This window comes from Pongo pygmaeus, chromosome 11, assembly GCF_028885625.2.
Source record: "Pongo pygmaeus isolate AG05252 chromosome 11, NHGRI_mPonPyg2-v2.0_pri, whole genome shotgun sequence".
Lineage (NCBI taxonomy): Eukaryota > Metazoa > Chordata > Mammalia > Primates > Hominidae > Pongo > Pongo pygmaeus.
The window spans coordinates 23,597,581-23,615,318 of NC_072384.2; the positions used below are offsets into that span (position 1 = coordinate 23,597,581).

Below are 17,738 nucleotides of genomic sequence, written 5' to 3' on the forward strand. Positions count from 1 at the left end.
TCATGGTGCCTCTGTGGAGATTGGAATGCTTGGAGCTATAACCAATGAGCCAATTCACAGATATTTTTGTCTCTAAAATTAGTTACAGTACACTCTCGGAACGGCTTCTGTTACACACTTTTTGTCAGAAGCACAACCAGTGGGCAGATGGTTCTCTGGAAAAAGTAGACACAGAAAAGTGATTTGACTTGGGTGTCATTACAAACTTAGTGTTCTTGGTTTGCCCTTTTGTAAGACTAGTGGATTAGTGAACATTATTTAAGCCACATAATCACGGAGTGACCTTGCCTAATTATTTGTTCATCTTTTTGGGCTTAGTTTCCTTATCTGCAAAGTAGGCATATTTATAGGTATGATATTTGCCTCAAAATATTGTTATGAGGATTAAATAGAGAATCTCTGCAAAATAGATGTTTACTGCCCCATGACTTCCCGTCTGCCCCCTACTTTTTCTTACTGTCTCTGGGCAAGTGAGTGCGTGAGAAAGGTTGTGTAAGAATCTGCTCTGCTTTGAGTAGTTTGTGGTCTTTTTGGAGAGTTACTTAGTATGCATATAAAGGAGATAGAAAAAAGTACTATTCAGATTGGGGTTTAGAGAAATTAGGAGGCTGGAGACCTTGTGGAGGGGGCTAGCTGGAACTGTCTCTTAGAAGGATTGGGACCTGGGCTTTGGAGGAGTCTAGGGAGACTCTAGGAATCTTGGGCAGGAGGAAGAGCTGTGAGTCCTGTTGGTGGGCTGGGGGCTGCTGGGAGAGAGGAACAGGTAGGTCAGCTTGGAAGCATATCAGGGAAAATTTTGAAAGTCCATATGGGAAACTTGGATTTTTGTTTATTTCCTTAAACCATCATGAATGTCTTGGTGCCTGATCTCATGTTTATGGGATGTATCTGGATGAGAGAGACTGCAAATTTAGAGGTCTGTGACTGGATATGACCCACAAATATGTTTTGTTTGGTCTCTTTAGTGCTTTAAAATTCTCTGGATAAGTTGCCAGGGTTTAAAATCAGGAGATGTGGCCTTACTGCCCTTCAGCCCCACATGTTATCAAGTGACTGGAGCTTTAAGAGGTGCCCCAAGTTTCCATGGTCCCCTTACCCCCATCACATAACCGGTCTTATTTTTACCTACGTGTCCGAGTTTGCAGCCAGTGGTCTAGAGCAGCACTGTCCAGCACAGTAGCCATGAGCCTCCTGTGGTGGTTTACAGTTAGATTAAGCAAAGTTAAATGAAAAGTCCTGTTTCACATTTGCACTAGCTACCTTTCGTTTGCTCAGTAACCATATGTGGCTAGTGGCTACTGTATTGGACATCACTGATGTAGAACATTTCTATCATTGCTGAAAGCTGTATTGGATTGGTCTAGGTCTTCAAACAAAGGTTACTAACTCTGCCTCTCATTGTATTTTAAACCTTGTCTCCTAGTGTGACTTGGCATATTGCTGGCCTCATGTGTAATAAAAGAAAGTGGTTTGATGGTATGATGATCCTAAATACCTTTTGAAGGGTAAAATCCTTTATATGGACGATTACTGGTAATAGTCCATAACTTTGTAAGTCCCATTAATCTAATATTAATTACGTATTTTAACAGACATTTACTTTTATGGTTTATAAACTATCTCTGGAGGGCATTCCAGAAGAGGAATTTTAAAAATAGACTGCGCGGTGGCATTGTTGTTGGGTTGAGCACCCAGGCACTTCCTAGGTGACTGCTTTGAAGGATAACAAATTTGGGTAACGGTAACTACTCCCATCGTACGTGTGTATATGCAAAGTCACTGACTATCACCCTTTTCTTGAGGGGGTATTTGTGTTGTGTTTTTATTCTTGAATGTGAGAAGTACAGTGTAGAGTGCTAATTTCTCCTTACTTAGTGAGATTGCAATCTAGTCTTTTAAAATAACTAAAAAATGTGTAGAAATCAGCAGGGCATAGTCCTGTTTTTAAAGCAGCACCTAGTGCATTACATTAAAAACAGAGCTAACAGTATAGTATACAGTATGTTTTCTTTTTGACTCAGCAAATGTTTTCAGCATTTGTAATAAGGGGATGAGAGCACATATGTAGAAGTGTGTATCCATCATCGTATTGTGTAAAATAATGAAAACCCTGCATATTAGTAGGACTGGGTGAGTGATGATGATACCTAGGTACAATATTATAAAGCCACTGAAAATAGGGGTGTACATGTGTATTTATTGACTTGGGAAGATGTCCGTTGCACGTTGAATGGAAAAATGTGCATGTGCGTGTGCCTGGATGTCTTGCAGGATAGTCACCAACACAGTAACAGGGGTATTGTTGAGTGATGGAATTTTAGGCAACCTTATTTTCTTTTCTAGATTTCGTGCCTACTTTGTTTGCCCCTTAACTCAGTAAGCCACGCTTTATTATTTTTAAAAGTGCTGCTCTCATAAAGAAGGGAAATAGTACTTACTGGGTGCCTGTGACATTCCGAGCATTTTGTTGAAACTTCGTTAGCCTCATGTGTACTCTTTAAGGTAAATGTATTATTATTCTGGTTTTACTGAGTGAGCATTTGAAGCTCGGAGATGGAGCAGCTGCCATGGGAGGAGAGCTGGATGTCAGCCCCAAAGATGTGCTTACAAAGCCAGTGCTTTTTTTCCTAGCTGAGGCATTCCCAGAGCCTCAGAGAGGTGTAGCGCCAAGGCTGACGTTTGAAGTTTATCTGATATCGGCAGAGAAGGTCTTAAGCTAGCTAGAGAGAGAGAAAGAGAGATGAAAAAGACTAAAAATGTGGGGTTTTGTGTATATCATTATTATGTTATAGTGAAAATGGCTTTGGTGTAGTCAGGAGGCTCGGGCTTATTTGCAGTTTGGTCATTTACCAAACTTTACAACCCTGGATAAGTCTTTTGGTCTTTATTTTCCTTATTTCCAAAATAAGGATAATACGTTCTATATCTCAGGATTATTGTGAGATTACTCAGATTCATGCAAAATACCTTAAAACAATAAAGTGCAATATGAATGTGAACATTGTTTTTACCTCAGACAATCCAGTCTTCTGAAGCTTAAGAAATGGCCTGTTTTTACCACCTAGTTTGTCCGTTATGGATGTTTTTTGGAGAAAAGGATTGAATATTCCTTTCTTTGCTCAATGAGCAGACCTCATGTTCTGGAAAGATAACTGTTCCATTTTGGGGCCTTTACAAGTGTTTTGGAGGTCTAAGCTTCTTGTTATAAACTTATAGGTCTAATGGTCAGCATCGCTCCCACTGCTCTAATTTTTAAAACTTAAAACTGTGAAGTGTGTATAGAATGTGCACAAAACACAAAGACACAATTTAATGATGTATTTTAAAGCTAATAGCTGTTTAATTGATCTTCAGGACAAGAAATAGAACATTGCATAGGACATCGCCACCAGGACTCCCCTAAGTAACCACTCTTCTGACTTTTATGATAACTGCTTTCTGGCTTTTCTTTTTAGTTTTATTATCTAAATATGCACCTTAAGATTACAGTTTATGTTTCCTTTTTTCTTTTTTTTTGATGGAGTCTCACTCTGTTGCACAGGCTGGAGTGCAGTGGTGCGATCTAGGCTCACTGCAATCTCTGCCTCCCGGGTTCAAGCGATTCTCCTGCCTCAGCCTCTAAGTAGCTGGGATTACAGGCGCCTGCCACTAGGCCCAGCTAATTTTTTGTATTTTTAGTAGAAACGGGGTTTCACCATGTTGGTCAGGCTGGTCTTGAACTCCTGACCTCTTGATTCGCTCACCTCAGCCTCCCAAAGTGCTGGGATTACAGGTGTGAACCACTGTGCCTGGCCATGTTTGCTTGGTTTTAAAAAATTAATTATTTTTAGAAATGGGGTCTCACTGTCTTGCCCACGCTGGACTTGAACTCCTGTGCTCAAGCGATCATCCAGCCTCAGCCTCCCAAGTAGCTGGGACCATAGACACCACCATGCCCACTTTATTCGCTTGTTTTTGAACTTCATAGAAATGTGGGTATGTTTCTGGCCTTTTGATTCATTCTTACAAGATTTTGTATTGCTGAGTGTAACTGTGATTCATTTATTTTCAATGTTTATTGCATCTCTTAGTATGAAACCTACAACTTCAACATTCCACAGTGGATGGACTTAAGGATTTCTAGTTTTTGGCTACTGTAGTAGTGCTGCTCTGAGCATTCTCACGCATTTCACCTGTTATATGTATGCATGTGTTTCTGTTGGTTGTATTCCTAGCAGCAGTATTGCTGCATATCTTCAGATTTGTTAGCTAATGCCAAGATGTTTTCTAAAGTGTTGATTATGCCAACTTACATTCCTGCTAGCATGCAGGAGAGTTTCTGTGGTACCACATCCTTGTTAACACTCAGTCTTGTGGGTCTTTTTCCGTTTTAGCCATTGTGAGTGTGCAGTAGTGTCTCATTTAATTTGCACTTCCTTGATGACTAGTAGAAATTGAACAACTTTTCTTAGAATGTTGACTATTGGTGTCTTTTGTGAAGTGCCTCTTCACATATTTTGCCCGTTTTTCTGCTGGCTTGCCTATCAGTTGCTTTGTAGAGCACCTTTATATATTCTAGAAACAAGCCTGTTGTTGCTTATTTGTTTTGTAATATCTTCTTCTAGCGTGACTTGACTTTGACTTTATTAAGTGGTTTTGATATACCAAAGTTCTTAATTCTAATTTGGTCCAGTTCATCAACCTTGTCCTTTATCGTTTGTGTTTATTGTGTCCTGATATTTTCCTCTATCCTGGGATCATGAAGCTATTATGTTATTTTCTAAAAGGTTTATTGCTTTGCTTTCTGCACGTTTATCTATTATCAGGAATTCATTTTTTGTGCAGGGTGTGAGGTAGGAGTCAGCTTCTTTTTAAATCCATGTAGATATTCAGTTGATCCAGGGGCATCAATTTAAAAAGTAGCCCGCTTGTCACTGTTCTGTAATGCCTACTTTGTCATAAAATACCCCCATAGGCCCGAGTCTGTTTTTCATCCTGTCTGTTGGTGTACGTGTCTGTCCATCAACTGATAGCACATTGTCTTAATTCCTGTGATATTGTAATAAATCTTGATATCCGTGGGGAGCAAGTTTTATCACCTTGTTTAACCAAAAGAGTGCCTTGCCATTCGTATTATCACACGTATTTTGGAATCAACTTGTTCAGTTCTTAAAAAAATACATGTTTGTGTTTATTAGGGTTTTTAGTGGAATTTTATTGAATGTTTAGATCAATTTGGGAGAACTGAAAATTTCACAGTACTGAGTATTCCAGCCTATAGTTTTATCTTTCCATTTATTTTAGCTATCTTAAAAAAATTTTAAAAATTGTTACATAGCTTTTTGGGCAGATATTTATTTTGGCTAGATTTATTCTTAGGTGTTTATTTTTATAAAATTAAAAATAGGAACATTTTTAACTTTCCTTTTTGACTTATTATGAGAATAGAAATGTAATTTTTTTCATATATATTGGCTTTGTATTAGTCTTGCAAAACTTATTAATTTTATAATGCATCTTTAGATCTTCTAGTTTTTTTTTTTTTTTTTGAGACTGAGTCTTGCTCTGTTGCCCAGGCTGGAGTGCAGTGGCACAATCTCGGCTCACTGCAACCTCTGCTTCCTGGGTTCAAGCAGTTCTCTGCCTCAGCCTCCCGAGTAGCTGGGATTACAGGTGCCTGCTGCCATGCCCGGGTAATTTTTGTATTTTTAGTAGAGATGGGGTTTCCCCATCTTGGCCAGGATGGTCTCCATCTCCTGACCTCGTGATCTGCCTGCCATGGCCTCCCAAAGTGCTGGGATTACAGGCATGAGCCACCATGCCCAGCGCCTTCTAGATTTTTTTTACTCAGTTGTATTTTCCATTCAGAATGATAATTTTTTTGGTCAATTTTCATATATTTTTTTTTTTTTAATTTTTTGAGACGGAGTTTTGCTCTTATCACCCAGGCTGGAGTACAATGGCGCAATCTTGGCTCACTGCAACCTCTGTCTCCCGGGTTCAAACGATTCTCCTGCCTCAGCCTCCCAAATGGCTGGGATTACAGGCATGCGCCACCATGCCCGGCTAATTTTGTATTTTTGGTAGAGACGGGGTTTCTCCATGTTGGTCAGACTGGGTTCCAACTCCTGACCTCAGGTGATCCACCCGCCTCGGCCTTCCAAAGTGCTGGGATTACAGGCGTGAGCCACCACGCCTGGCCACTTTTATTTTATTTTTTTCTTGCCAAAATTAGTTAGCTAGGACTGCAGGTACAATGTTGAACAGAAATTGTACAGTGGATATTTTTGTCATGTTCCAGTCTCAGAGAGAAAGCTTTCAGCATTTCATCATTAAGTGTGATGCTTTTTGTAGGTTTGAAAAAAATATATCCTTTATGAAGTTAAGGAAGAATCTTTCTTTTCCTAATCAGCTAAGAATTTTTAATCATGAATGCAGTGGATGTTCAATTTCTCAGATGCTTTGTATCTTTTGCGGTGATTAACATAATAAAGGGGAAAATCATGTTATTAATATGGCAAGTTACATGGAATGATTTATTGTTAAACCAGTAGCACCAGGACAGTCACTAAAATTGAATTTAAAAGAATGGATAGCTTCTAAGATAAGTATTGAAAAGTTCTTTTAGTTTTTGTATGAGAATTATTTCACTTTCTAGAAAGGTTATTTTACAGATCATAGAATTATAGGTTGGTAATTAGTAATTGTCTTTCTTCACTTTGCTGATGCATTTCTTTATTGTTGGCAGTATTGGTCTTAATTTTCATCTTTTAAACAATGTAGCTAATGTATCTAGGTTTGGATTTCTTTTTCCTTAGTGTGCTGTGATACACCGGGTTTCTTGAATCTGTGGCTTGATGTTTTTCTTCAGTTTTTGGAACATTTTCAGCCATTATCTCTTCAGGTATTGCTTCTCTCTCTCTCTCTCTTTTTTTTTTTCTTGGACACAGGATCTTGCTCTGTCACCCAGGCTGGAGTGCAGTGACAAGATCACGGCTCACTGCAGCCTCAACCTCCTGGGCTTGAGCGATCCTCTCACCTCAGCGTTCTGAGTAGCTGAGACTACAGGCTTGTGCCACCAGGCCTGGCTAATTTTTGCATTTTTTGTAGAGACAGGATTTTGCCATGTTGCTAAGGCTGGTCTCAAACTCCTGGGCTCAAGCGATCTGCCCGCCTTGACCTCTGAAATTGCTGGGATTACAGGTGTGAGCCACTGTGCCCGGCCTTTTATTCTTTTTAAAGGTGTAAAATTCAGTGGTTTATAGTACATTCACAGAGTTGTACAACCATCACCACTATCTAATTTTAGAGCATTTCTATTACCCCATAACACAAGCTTCATAACCATCAGCTATTGTTTAAAAGTTATTTCTAATTGTAGTAAGATATACAGAACATAAAATTCACCATGTAACTAGTTTTGTGTACAATTCAGCGGCATTAAGTACATTTGAATTGTGCAACCATCACCAACGTCTCTTTCCAGAATGTTTTTCTCTTGTAAAACTGACACCCAATAGCCATTAAATAATAACTCTCATTTCTCCCTTCCACAACCCCTGGCAGCCACCAGTTCACTTTCTGTATCAGTGAATTTGACTACTCTAGGTGTTTCATGTAAGTGGAACCAGACAATATTTGTCTTTGTGACTGGCTTACTTTATTCCACATAATGCCTTCAAGGTTCAACCATGTTGTAGTGTTTCAGAAAAGGCCTAAAGTTCCATTGTATGGGTAGACTGGTAGACTCCATTTTGTATATTCATTCATCTGTCAATCAACACTTCAGTTGTTTTCACCTTTTTACTCTTGTAGGTAATGATGCTGTGAACATGGGTTTACAACTGTCTTTGGAAACTCTGCTTTTACTTCTTTTGGGTATATGCCCAGAAGTGGAATTGCTGGAATCATATGGTAATATTATTTTTAATCTTTTTTTTTTTTTTTTTTTTTTGAGACAGTCTCGCTCTGTCACCCAGGCTGGAGTGCAGTGGCACAATCTTGACTCACTGCAAGCTCCACCTCCCAGGTTCATGCCATTCTCCTGCCTCAGCCTCCCGAGTAGCTGGGACTACAGGCGCCCGCCACAACGGCCGGCTAATTTTTTTGTATTTTTAGTAGAGACGGGGTTTCACTGTGTTAGCCAGGATGGTCTCGATCTCCTGACTTAGTGATCCGCCAGCCTCAGCCTCCCAATGTGCTGGGATTACAGGCGTGAGCCACCGTGCCCAGCCCGAATCTTTTTTGAGGAACTGCTATAACCATTTTCCACAACAACTCCACCATTTTATACTTCACCAGCAGTATACAAGAATTCCAGTTTCTCTACATCTTCACCAACACTATTTATTTTTTATTTTTTAATAAAATAGGGCTGGGTGCAGTGGCTCATGCCTGTAATCCCAGCACTCTGGGAGGCCAACACAGTCGGATCGCTTGAGTCCAGAAGTTCAAGACCAGCCTGGGCAACATGGCAAAACCCCTCCTCTACAAAAACACAAAAAATTAGCTGGGTGGTGTGGTGGCACGTGCCTGTAGTCCCAGCTACTGGGGAGGGGGCGGGTTGCTGAGGCGGGAGGATCACTTGAAGCTGGGAGATGGAGGTTGCAGTGAGCCGAAATCACGCAGCTACACTCCAGCCTGGGTGACAGAGCATGATCCTATCTCCAAAAAAAAAAAAAAAAAAAAAAAATTCTAATGAATGTCAGCCGTTGCTTTATACCTATTGTCTCTCATTTCTTCTTTTTGAATTCCATTTAAACTTGATGTTTTCTCTCTATTCTCTCTTGCCTATTCTTTTGAATATTCCATCTTTTTGCTTCTCTTTACTTTATTCTGGATTTTTTCTGCAGACTTAGTTTCCTGTTTAGTTCTCTTCATGTATTTACAGCGCACTTAGGAAAAAGAGCCCATTCATTGAGTATTTAATTTTCTCTTATATTATTTGTTTAACCTATGTAACTTTAAAAGTTGTCATTTCTCTACCCAAAACTTTAATCATGTGTTTTTTCTTCTTAGACATAATAAGACTTGTTATTTAATTTAATTAATTTATTTATTGAGACAAGGTGTCTCTCTGTCGCCCAGGCTGGAGTGCAGTGGCGCGATCTCCACTCGCTGCAACTTCCACCTCCCAGGCTCAAGTGATCCTCCCACCTCAGCTTCCTGAGCAGAGCAGCTGGGACCACAGGTGCACGCCACCACGCCCAGCTAATTTTTGTATTTTTTCATAGAGATGGCATTTCGCCACGTTGCCCAGGCTAGTCTTGAACTCCTAAGCTCAGGCAATCCGCCTGCTCTGCCTGCCTCGGCCTCCCAAAGTGCTGGGATTACAGGCGTGAGACACTACACCCGGCCTGACTTGTTATTTTAAAGTCCATTTGCAATTATTCTCCTATCCAGGGATCCAGAGTCCAGGTTGGTCTTTGTTTCTGCTAGTTTTCATTTACTTTGTCCTGTGTGAACGGTTGTCTTTGGTTATGTTTCAGATGTTCTCTTTGAAAAATTGTTACAGGAATAGGCCAGGCGCAATGGCTCACGTCAGTAATCCCAGCACTTTGGGAACTGAGGCAGGCAGATTGCTTGAGGTCAGGAGTTCGAGAACGGTCTGGCCAACATGATAAAACCCCGTCTCTACTAAAAATACAAAAATTAGCCGGGCTGATAACACATCCCAGCTACTCGGGAGGCTGAAGCACGAGAATCTCTTGAACCCGGGAGGTTGCAGTGAGCAGAGATCGTGTCATTGCGCTCCAGCATGGGCGACAGAGCGAGACTCCGTCTCAAAAAAACAAACAACAACAACAAAAGAAAAATTTTTATGGGAATAATCCAAGGACTAGATTATTAAGATGATGTTTTCTTTATCCAAAAATGACTTGTGCTTTTATCTGTTCAGGGCTTTTGGGCACAAACAGTCTAAACTCACTTTAATCTGATGTCAGGGATTAGGATTTTTCCGGGCCACCCAGATGCTTGGAAACTGGGCTGCAGTCCCTGTGAAGGCTGTTTTATTTCCAACTCACTCTCCTCCTAAAGTCTAGCCATTTGGGTTTCCAGCACATGTGGTAGAGGGTTAACTAGGTCACCAACTTTGGAGGGCTTTGGAATCTAACCTTTGCCCTCCTAGATGACCCAAGAGGTTATTAAAAGTGATTCTCTGTGCCCTTTCCCAGTGTATAAATGGCCCCAGGGCAAAGTGAACCAGTTGTTGCAGGCTCATATCTGTGAATTTTGGTTGTCTGTGTTTCTTGACCTGGAAGTTCTTCTGTGCCTTCTTAGTTCTCTGATGCTGCAGATGTTCTCTTATATCCAGCATTTTTAGTTGTGCTCGGCAGGAGTGTTGGTCCCAGTGACCTGGTCAACCCTCTTCTCTCTTTTACAAAAGAGTCTTTTAAAGGTTTTTAGGATAAAGAAGATGTGTTGGACCTTGAGAACTCATCTATTCCAGTCTCATTCACATCAATACAGTAGGGTTTATTGATCACCTACCTCGTACCCAGCATTGTGCTACTTATTATGGGAATTCTGAGGAAATGCAAGATTATGGTATTCCTTACATTCAAGGAGTGTAGCTGGGGAAACAAGCACAAACGTAGATAATTAAGTAAAATGTCAGAGGCAGTGCTCAAGGGTCACGCAGAGTTAATGGTGTTGGAAGAAAAAAATTACAACAAATTTAAAGATTTTGATTGACTTTTATTCGTGACTGTAGAATCAGGTAACACCTCATTCCATAAAACAGAATTGTGTATTCCAGTGAGCCATGCAGAAGAAGTTGGTTTTATAAACCTAAGGGCTGAAGAAAGCAGAAATAGGAAAAAAAAAAAAAGTACCCTTACCACTTGCCAGGCACAGTTTACATACACACTTTATTTAATCCTCACAACAACCCACAAGGTAGCTGTTATTATTGTCTCTGTTTTACAGATGAGGAGGTTTAGGCACAAAGAGGTTTTTATAGTTAATTATCAGAGTGGTCTTCTGGGCAAGGACTTTTTCATGTATCCCTTTCTTCAGTAGGGAAATGGAAACCCAGGAGAAGGGCCTGAGCTGTGAAAGTGCCTGGAACTGCCTTCTGTCCTCCTGGCTGGCACCCTGGACCTCTCCTGTCCTATTTCTCTGGGGCTCAGGTGCATCTACCCACTCAGTCTTCTTTGGGAGTTTCCAGGCTCCCCAGTTCCTCTAGGCAACGCATTGAAACTTGACTATCCGGGGCTTAGCGAGGCCTTCTCTGCTCAGACCTACCAAGTAAACTGCCATCCTGGAAAAGCTGACGTCAGCTTTCCCCCAAATAAACAATAGTCCTCTTTACCTTAGCCTTGAAAGATGTATGAAGGGATGTTTCTGTCATGAATAACACCCCTACCTGCAACCAGTAATGCAGCTGTGCAGATAAGCTTAAGATTTCACCAGACAAAAGCTAAATAACTCAAGTGATGGGCTGTTCTTTTTAAAAAATAAACTTTTTTACAGAAAAATTACAAAGATAATATCATCTCATTATTATATCTAACATTAATGTGGTTTATTACAATTAATGAGCCAGTGTTGATGTATTATTATTAACTAGAGTTCATGCTTTATTCATATTTCCTTAGTTTCTACCTAAGGAAAAATGTCATCTTTCTGTTTCACACTCTCTTCCAGGATACCTCATTACATTTAGTTGTTATGTTTCCCTCGGCTCCTGTTTGCTCTGACAGTTTCTCAGAGTTCTTGTTTTTGATGACCTGGACAGTTTTGAGGGGTACTGGTCAGGTGTTTTGTAGGATGCCCCTCTATTGGAATTTCTCTGATGTTTTCCTGATGTTTAGACTGGGCTTAAGGGTTTTGGGAAGGACTATCACAGAGGCAAAATGCCGTTTCCATGACATCATATCAAGTATACTTGATGTTGACCTCCACCGTCTGGCTGAGGTTGCGTCTGTCAGTTTTCTCCGCAGGATAGTTACTCACCCACTTCATGCTGTACTCTGGAAGGAAGTCATAGTGTGAAGCCTAATCCTTTTTAGCTCGAAAGTAGAGTCATTATTTTAAAGTGTTTATACCATTATTATATTATTAAAAAAATCTGTTTACAAATTGTTCTCTTTATAAAAGTTTTAAAAATTATTTTCTGGCTGGGCGCGGTGGCTCACGCCTGTAATCCCAGCACTTTGGGAGGCCGAGACGGGCGAGGTCAGGAGATGGAGACCATCCTGGCTAACACGGTGAAACCCCGTCTCTACTAAAAAAATAGAAAAAATTAGCCGGGCGTGGTGGCGGGCGCCTGTAGTCAGTCCCAGCTACTCTGGAGGCTGAGGCAGGAGAATGGCGTGAACACGGGAGGCGGAGCTTGCAGGGAGCCGAGATCGCACCACTTACACTCCAGCCTGGGCGACAGCGAGACTCCGTCTAAAAAAAAAAAAAAAATTATTTTATTCAATATTGTCAACTAGCCAGTTTCTTGCAAGAACATTTTATATATTGTGGGGATTATTGGGCCAATTTAGATTCCTTCAGTTTTGAAGCAGTGGATTTCAAAGCCCAATAGAAAAGTCTGCAGTTTTTGCTTTTATCAGCCGCCAGAGGCAGGCACAGGCTGTATACAAGAAATCCTAACTGTTGCCCCGTCCTGTTTGGTTGTTGTGTGAACATTGGGCAGTGCCCGGCTTTGTGTTGGAAGCATGTTTAATGAAGTCTCACAGTGCAAAACTGCTTCCTACAGAGGAAGGGGTTAATCTGACTATTGGACCATTCCACAAAAAGCTCACTATTTCACACTTCTTTTTCTTTTTTTTTTTTTGAGACCGAGTCTTGCTCTGTCGCCAGGCTGGAGTGCAGTGGCCCGATATCGGCTCATTGCAACCTCCGCCTCCCAGGTTCAAGCGATTCTCCTGCCTCAGCCTCCCAAGTAGCTAGGACTACAGGCTTGCGCCACCAGGCCCAGCTAATTTTTGTATTTTTAGTAGAGATGGGGTTTCACCACGTTGGCCAGGATGGTCTCTATCGCCTGACCTCCTGATCCACCCGCCTCGGCCTCCCCAAGTGCTGGGATTACTTTTTTTTTTTTGAGACGGAGTCTCGCTGTCGCACAGGCTGGAGTGCAGTGGCGCGAGCTCTGCTCACTGCAGGCTCCACCCCCCCGGATTCACGCCATTCTCCTGCCTCAGCCTCCGAGCAGCTGGGACTACAGGCGCCCGCCACCTCGCCTGGCTAATTTTTTGTATTTTTAGGAGAGACGGAGTTTCACCGTGTTAGCCAGGATGGTCTCGATCTCCTGACCTCGTGATCCGCCCGCCTCGGCCTGCCAAAGTGCTGGGATTGCAGGCGTGAGCCACCGCGCCCGGCCTGGATTACATTTTATGTGAGATGCAAAGACCTACTGAAATTCCGTCTCCTATTGTAACTTGACCTAGACTACTGGGTTGGCTTAGCATAAAGGAGTTTACAGGACAGTCGAAGTAGATGATCCGGGTAAAGTTACTTTGAAACGCTGAAACTTCTCCCGTTTTTACGATAAAAAAAACCTAAAACAATCTCCGTTAAAACCGTGAAACCACGTATGTTGTGTACCACCTACTGGCTTAACGATGAAATCGTAGCTTACTTATAACTTACTGCTATTTTAACTTGCAGATCTTGAAAAACAGGTTTTGATTTTTCCAAAAATTGCACCAAAGTAAAGCAAAGCTTTAGTTGATGCGGGTGTGTTGTTTAGGCGTTAGCAGTACTGCCCTCACTAAGCGCTCATTGGACAGTAGCGCAACCCCAAGAAAAGGATGGTTGCGACAGAATGTTTTTGCGCTGCAAGCAGGAAGCGCCAATACCTGAATGGGTTGTGGTAATTAATTCGTGAGCCTCGCCCTAGTCGGTCTGGTAGCTAACTTACCTCCAGCCTCCATAGCTTTCGACGACACCACCAATTCTTTGTTTTCTGAGGCTCTGAAGGGTCGCAAAAGCGGCGGCTCGGTTTTACCCAGAAGACCACGCGTCGGCCGCTCGAAAATTTGCATACGCTTTTCCCGCCGGGGCGGGGCTGGCGGGGGCGGGACCGATGGGGGCGGGACCGCGGCGCGCTATTGAACTCCACGGGCAGCTAACCCGGGTTTGGCTACGCTGAATTGCCTTTTATTTCGTTTCGCCTCACCGAGTATTTTCCATTATAGCTGTACACAGCTCTTTTTGTGGAAGATCATCCTTCCTCGTGCTAATCTCTTTGGTCCTCCAGTCGGCATGCGTCTGGACTCTCGGACTGCGTCTGGGCCAGAAATGTCTAGGCGTCCCTGGAGCGGGTGGGCGGGAGCACTGCCCCGCAGGCCGGCCGCTAACAGGCTCCCGGTGTTTCCCGCTGCAGGTGGTTCTGCTGGGCATGGACATCCTGTCCGCCCTGGTGACTCGGCTGCAGGATCGGTTCAAGGCGCAGATCGGCACAGGTGAGCTGCGGCACTTGTGGAGCGGACCCGGCCCTTTCACACCCCCAGCCTTCCCTCGGCCTCCCCGGCTCCTTCACTTAGCTGCTCCCAAACCCTCCCAGCAGCCACCCTGCCTCCCCTCCAGCCCCTTCTCTCTCCCTTCCGCTCCTCCCAAACAGCCAGTCCCCGCCCTCCCCCGCAGCCCCCTTAGCACCCGCAGCCTCGGCCCGCCGCCCCGCTGCCTTCACTTCCAGGTGGACTCCCCTGGCCTCTGGGCCTGCGGGCGCCTTTACCCTCCCCCATACCTTGGTACTGGCTTCACTGTGTTCTCATACGGAGCTTGCTAATACGTGTTCTAATATGAAATATTAGTGCCATTTTTATTTCTTACGCTAAATTAGCTGCCACCCTTTAGTGCCAACCAAGTCATATTTGACCCTGACCCCGCTCCTCTTTAATGAGAGGCAGTTTTCTTTGAGAAATCCTATAAAATCAAGCCGGTTGTGTTTTTCTCCAGATGATTATGGTTGGCATGACTATTTTCACCTTGATTGTAAATGTCATTACAAGTGTATAGTAAATGTTCACTCTTATTTTGAAGGGAAAACAATATGTCAGCAAAATGGAACAAAACCCACAGATTTCATAGATTTAAATACCTCTAAATTCCTGACCTCCGGTGTTTCATGGGGGCGGTATAAACACTAAGCACCTCTATGCAACCATTTCCTTATGGAATTTCTCTATTTTACATTGGTACACATGTATTCTTTACTGTTAACTTTCCGACCAATATGCTCCTTCTGAAAAGGTCGTGAGCACCGACTGTTTACAAATTTTAAAAAAGCCTTTACTTTTAGACATTTGATATTTTAATAGTGTTACATTTTCCTCCTAAATAAGCTGAATTATTCAGGGATATCTCATGTAATAGAGGTTTACAAACTCTTAAAATAAGCTGGTCTCTGGTGTACAGCTGCACTTGGAGCACTGGTGGGAGGGTCCACCCTGGGTATGTGGGGGAAGATGGAGAGCCGGGCTCTGTCTTGTGTGTTTGGGTGTGATGTAAAACTAAAAATACACAATAGTAATGAAACTTAAGATTTATTCATAAGTGCCCACTCCTTTCACCCCCAAACACATATGCTGGAGCCCCTCTCCTTGTCTTTTACCTAAATTTTCCTTTCTGTTGACTCTTCCTGTCAAGGTCTTCCATTTTTATCAGCTTACAAATACGTTGGGAACTGGCTGGAGGAACGTGGGGGTAAGGAGGAAGACAAATAGTATATGTGTCCATGCGGAAGGATGTTGCAGACTCTTTTGGTGACTTTCATGGACTTCAGCAAGAAGAGTAGAGCTGATGAGTGGTTTTAGAATAAGATACATCATTTAGGTCAGGGGTTTGTCTTCCCACATAATTGAAATAGCAATACTTGGTGACCACAGACCCCCAAATAGGGTTTCATTTGATCAGTTTCCATTTTGATTTTCAGTGCTGCCAAGTCTAATAGACAGACTAGGAGATGCTAAAGACTCTGTGAGGGAGCAGGACCAAACTCTGCTGCTAAAGATCATGGATCAAGCTGCTAATCCCCAGGTAGGGGCAAGAGATGTGTTTTGCGGTCAGCTGGCCAGTGCGCGTGCATGCGTGTGCGAGGGTGTGTGTGTGTACTTGCACAAACGGTGTGACTCCATAGACTTAAGCTGATATATTACAGATAAAAATTTTCACAGCATTCTATCTGTTTCCCCATGCAAGATATTTAAATAAATCAGTCACAAAAGTATGAGATGAATAAATTAGTGAATTTAACATGGGGGTATTGAATAAATTAGTGAATCTAATATACTTAGTTTTAATCCATTAGACTCTTCAGCTCATTTATGTAACCGACTCTCCAATGCTCTGCAAAGGGAGCTGTGGTGTCTGGGGAGTCAGGAGGCCTGGCTGGAGCCCTGGCCCCTGTCTTCTAGTGAATTGGGGCTGCTGGGATGGACCGAAACAGCCCTGCCTTCCCAGCTTCTACTGTCTTTTATTGGGGGGTGATCAGAAAAAGCAGAGGGCAGTGTGAGTGTGTGATCTTTGCCAACTCACTGGCTCCTTTGACCTTGCTTTCCTCACCCATAAAATGAGGACAGTTATACCTCTCTTTCAGGGTTCTTGGGAGAATTAAATGCAATTATGTAAATGAATGTGTTTTAAAAATTATAATTTGGTATACTTGATAGCATGATAGATGTCATTATTTTCCAATATGCTCTCAAGAGGATTAAATGTGTTGGTAGAAGATGAGACTAATTTGGCACTTGTTAAGAGGCTTGCCTTCTATTGCTCCCTTACAAAGTGACAGCTGCAGCAGTCTTCTCCTTTCCTCACCTGTTCTTTGTCATCTGCAGTACGTATGGGACAGAATGCTTGGAGGCTTCAAACACAAGAATTTCCGTACTCGAGAAGGCATCTGTCTCTGCCTTATAGCAACACTCAATGCGTAAGTCTGGGTTGAGCCTGATATTTTTATGTGGCGGAATTTTTAAAAACTTTTTATTTTGAAATAATTATAGATTTACAGGAAGTTGCAAAGAAGTGTAGTATGAGATCTCACGCCCCCTTTACCCACCCTTGCCCAATGTTAGCACCTTGAATAACTATAGTACAGAATCAGTACCAGGAAGTTGAGATTGATACAATCCCTAGAACTTGCGCAAATTTCTCAGGTAAAACCACATGTGCATTTGTGTGTGTATACAACTGCACAGTCACTGCAGGGCTCCTTCATGCTGCTGTGTGTAGCTGCATCCTGACCCCTGGCCACCATGAATCTATTTGAATTTCCATGAATCTGTTCTCCCTCCCTATGATTTTGTCATTTCAAGAATGTTATGTAAATGGAATTATACAATATGTAACCTTTTGAGTTTATCTTTTTTTCACTCAGCATAATGCCCTTGAGGTTGCACCTGTCATTTGATAGTTCATTTTATTGCTAAATAGAATTCCTTGGTATAGATGTATCACAGTTGGTTAAACTAGTCACCTGTTGAAGAACATTTGGGTGATTTCCAATTTTTGGCTTTTATGAATAAAGCTGCTATGAACATTCATGTACAAGTTTCTACATGAACATAAGTTTCCATGTCTCTTGGATCAGTGCCCAAGAGTACACTTGCTGAGTGATTTGATAAGTTCATTTTTAGTTTAAAAGGTACTGCCAATTTTTCCCCCAGAGTTGTCCATACTGTTTTACATTCCTACCAGCAATGTCCGAATAATCTGGTTTCTTCATACCCTTGCTAGCCATTGGATGTCACTTTTTTATTTTAGCCATTTTTATATGTGTGTAGTAATACCTCATTGTGGTTTTA

At 42.2% G+C, this 17,738-nt stretch overlaps 1 protein-coding gene and 1 non-coding gene across 15 annotated transcripts in view; one reads left to right on the top strand and one right to left on the bottom strand.

The window, feature by feature from the left end:
• Window positions 1-17,738, top strand: part of CLASP1 (cytoplasmic linker associated protein 1) — a 312,442-nt gene that overhangs the window by 106,295 nt on the left and 188,409 nt on the right. For all 14 annotated transcript variants that reach the window (XM_063647337.1, XM_054479398.2, XM_063647338.1 and 11 more), the window contains 3 exons: window positions 14,318-14,396; window positions 15,869-15,972; window positions 16,773-16,864. In XM_063647337.1, coding sequence (XP_063503407.1) covers window positions 14,318-14,396; window positions 15,869-15,972; window positions 16,773-16,864 — 275 coding nt within the window. The remainder of the gene's footprint in view (window positions 1-14,317; window positions 14,397-15,868; window positions 15,973-16,772; window positions 16,865-17,738) is intronic.
• LOC129032272 (U4atac minor spliceosomal RNA) lies at window positions 13,622-13,747 on the bottom strand. The gene has a single exon (XR_008501286.1). It is a non-coding gene; the product is annotated as a U4atac minor spliceosomal RNA (small nuclear RNA).